This window comes from Pinus tabuliformis, chromosome 6, assembly GCF_031772625.1.
Source record: "Pinus tabuliformis cultivar Carrire ecotype Pingquan chromosome 6, CPIR1, whole genome shotgun sequence".
In the NCBI taxonomy this organism is placed as follows: Eukaryota; Viridiplantae; Streptophyta; class Pinopsida; order Pinales; family Pinaceae; genus Pinus; species Pinus tabuliformis.
Window position 1 is genome coordinate 185,120 of NC_142292.1, and position 2,442 is coordinate 187,561.

General features: G+C 38.0%; 1 protein-coding gene across 1 annotated transcript; it reads left to right on the top strand.

Annotated features, from left to right (window-relative positions):
* Nucleotides 1-460: 460 nt before the first annotated feature.
* LOC149256893 (germin-like protein 1-3) lies at nucleotides 461-1,478 on the top strand. Its single transcript, XM_089368634.1, has 2 exons — nucleotides 461-668; nucleotides 837-1,478. The coding sequence occupies exons 1-2, from the start codon at nucleotides 548-550 to the stop codon at nucleotides 1,373-1,375; spliced, it is 660 nt and encodes a 219-aa protein (XP_089224760.1). The 5' UTR covers nucleotides 461-547; the 3' UTR covers nucleotides 1,376-1,478.
* The last annotated feature ends 964 nt before the right edge of the window (nucleotides 1,479-2,442 follow it).

Consider the following 2,442-nt stretch of genomic DNA (forward strand, 5'->3'; position numbering starts at 1 on the left):
CATCACATCGATGACTGTCTATATATATATTTAATTGTGGACGACTTAGTTCAAAGTTTATATATTTAAAAAAATATTTCCAAATGGAAAAGGAGGTGTGTTGTGCAATACTATTCTGTTTAACCAATAAAAGAAAAACAGAATGTTTCTGCTACGAGTAGACAGACTGACCAAGTCTGCATGAAGAAACCCGAAATTGTTGACAGCTTCGTTGAGATACTTAAATCTAAAACATATCCCTTCTTCCCTTGGTTGAGACGCAGCCAGATCCAATAAGGACAGGGTCATATGTGGCGGACGTAGCCAATGACTATGACTGCGTCTTTCTCAATTTTAATTTGGAAACACGCAACCGCGTCCAAGTACAAAGAAGGAGTCCATCAAGCAAGCAAATTTAACTCAAGAACTTGGCGTTTATAAAAAGGAAGAATGCTCTTCATATTTCACCAAACTCAATCTATCATCTAAGGATCAGATCAGATCAGAGGGAGCATCTACTCGAATCGAATCGAAGAATAGTAGTCAGTCAGTTGCCTGCAGTCCAGTCATGAAATCCTTTCTAGCGCTAGCGCTTGTAGTACTAGTGGCGCATAATATTGTTAATATTGTGCGTGCAGGTGATGCAGATCCTTTACAAGACGTTTGTGTGGCTGACACGAAGAGTGGAGGTATGTAAGACTTTGAGTTTGAGGCCGTGATCATGTGTTTGCTTATCAGGGTTTCGTTTCGTTTCATGCGATGTGAATAATAATATAATCTGATCATATATATGTTTATTAGGTTTTCGATTCGTTTCATGCGATGTGAATAATAATATAATTTGACTGTAATTGCAGTTGATGTGAACGGGTTCCCGTGTAAGGATGCAAGCATGGTTACCGCAAATGACTTCATGTTCAGGGGCTTAAATGTTGCAGGGGATACAAGTAACATGATGGGATCCAACGTCACTGCAGCCAATGTAATGCAGATACCAGGCTTAAACACCTTGGGAATCTCCATGGCTCGGATTGATTTCGCTGCTCCTCTCGGCCTTAATCCCCCTCACACTCATCCGCGGGCCACAGAAATCTTGGTGGTCATCGAGGGTACTCTCTCAGTCGGCTTTATCACCACTGCCAATAAATTGTTCAGCAAAACGCTTGAGAAGGGAGACGTGTTCGTGTTCCCCAAAGGTCTGGTGCACTTCCAACAGAACGTGGGCTATGGCAACGCAGTGGCCATCGCTGCACTGAGCAGCCAGCTTCCAGGAACCCAGCAGGTCGCCCAATCCTTGTTTGGAGCCTCTCCCCCGGTTGATGCCTCCCTTCTGGCCAAAGCTTTCAAGATCGATGCCTCCCTCGTGCAACTTCTCCAAAGGAAATTCTTGGGTTGATGCCCACTCATCTAATTCAATCATTCATTCATGCCAGGAGTCACCAGTCATTCGTCGGCTGTTATGCGACCAAACAAACAAATCAATAAAACCTCTCTTTCCCTCACGTGTACACTCGTGACTCCTCTATATGCAATAAAGGAAAATTTTACATCAATATGGGTGTTTGAGAGTTTTATGTTATAATCATTTACACCTTTCTGTTTCTGTTTAATGGACACGACACTGCCTAATAGCTTATCGGTTGAATTGATGGAGCGCTGCACGATGCATCTCATCTGATGCAAACAAAATAAAAGTATTTGTCTTTTAATTGTGATGCAAACAAAAGAAAAGTATTTGACTTTGAATTAAAGACGGGATATAAAGAAACACTCTTATCATTTAATCCGTACTGGTGTCCTTTTTGGTAATGTGAAATTTCTGTGTTGCGATCGTTTACTCTTTGACACAACATACCCTAATATCTCCGCTCAATACATCGACCACGGCATCATCATGCCTCTCTTCCATACATCGACCACGGCATCATCATGCAAACAAAACAAATATATGGCTGAGGTGAAAAAAATACACTCACTGCATTATAAAGACTAAATGAATGACTGATTAAATTTAGTTTTTTCCTCTGGTGACACTACTTTAAATTTAGATTTTGTGTCTGGCGGACATGATTTCAATTTAGGTTTTGCTTCGGGCGGACGAGATAAATCGTTTTAAATTTGATTTCAAAATATTTTCTTAAATTGATTTTTAATGACTTTTGGATTTTGGATTTTGTATTTGAATGGCAAAATTAAATTTCCATTTTTTTTTTTAAATTTTGTATTTGAATTTGAAATAATAAAAAAAATCGAAATTTCAGTTCTGTATTTGAAATGCTAAAAAGTTGTATGAATTCCTTTTAAAATAAATAAATAGTAACATACTATTTTTAACCACATAAAAATACATATAAACATTACTATATTATTTGACTTTCTAAGTGTTAGATTTTGTATTTGAATTTGAAATGAAAAAAGAGATATGAATTTCAATAGAATAACAACTCAAATGTTGCCTATTTT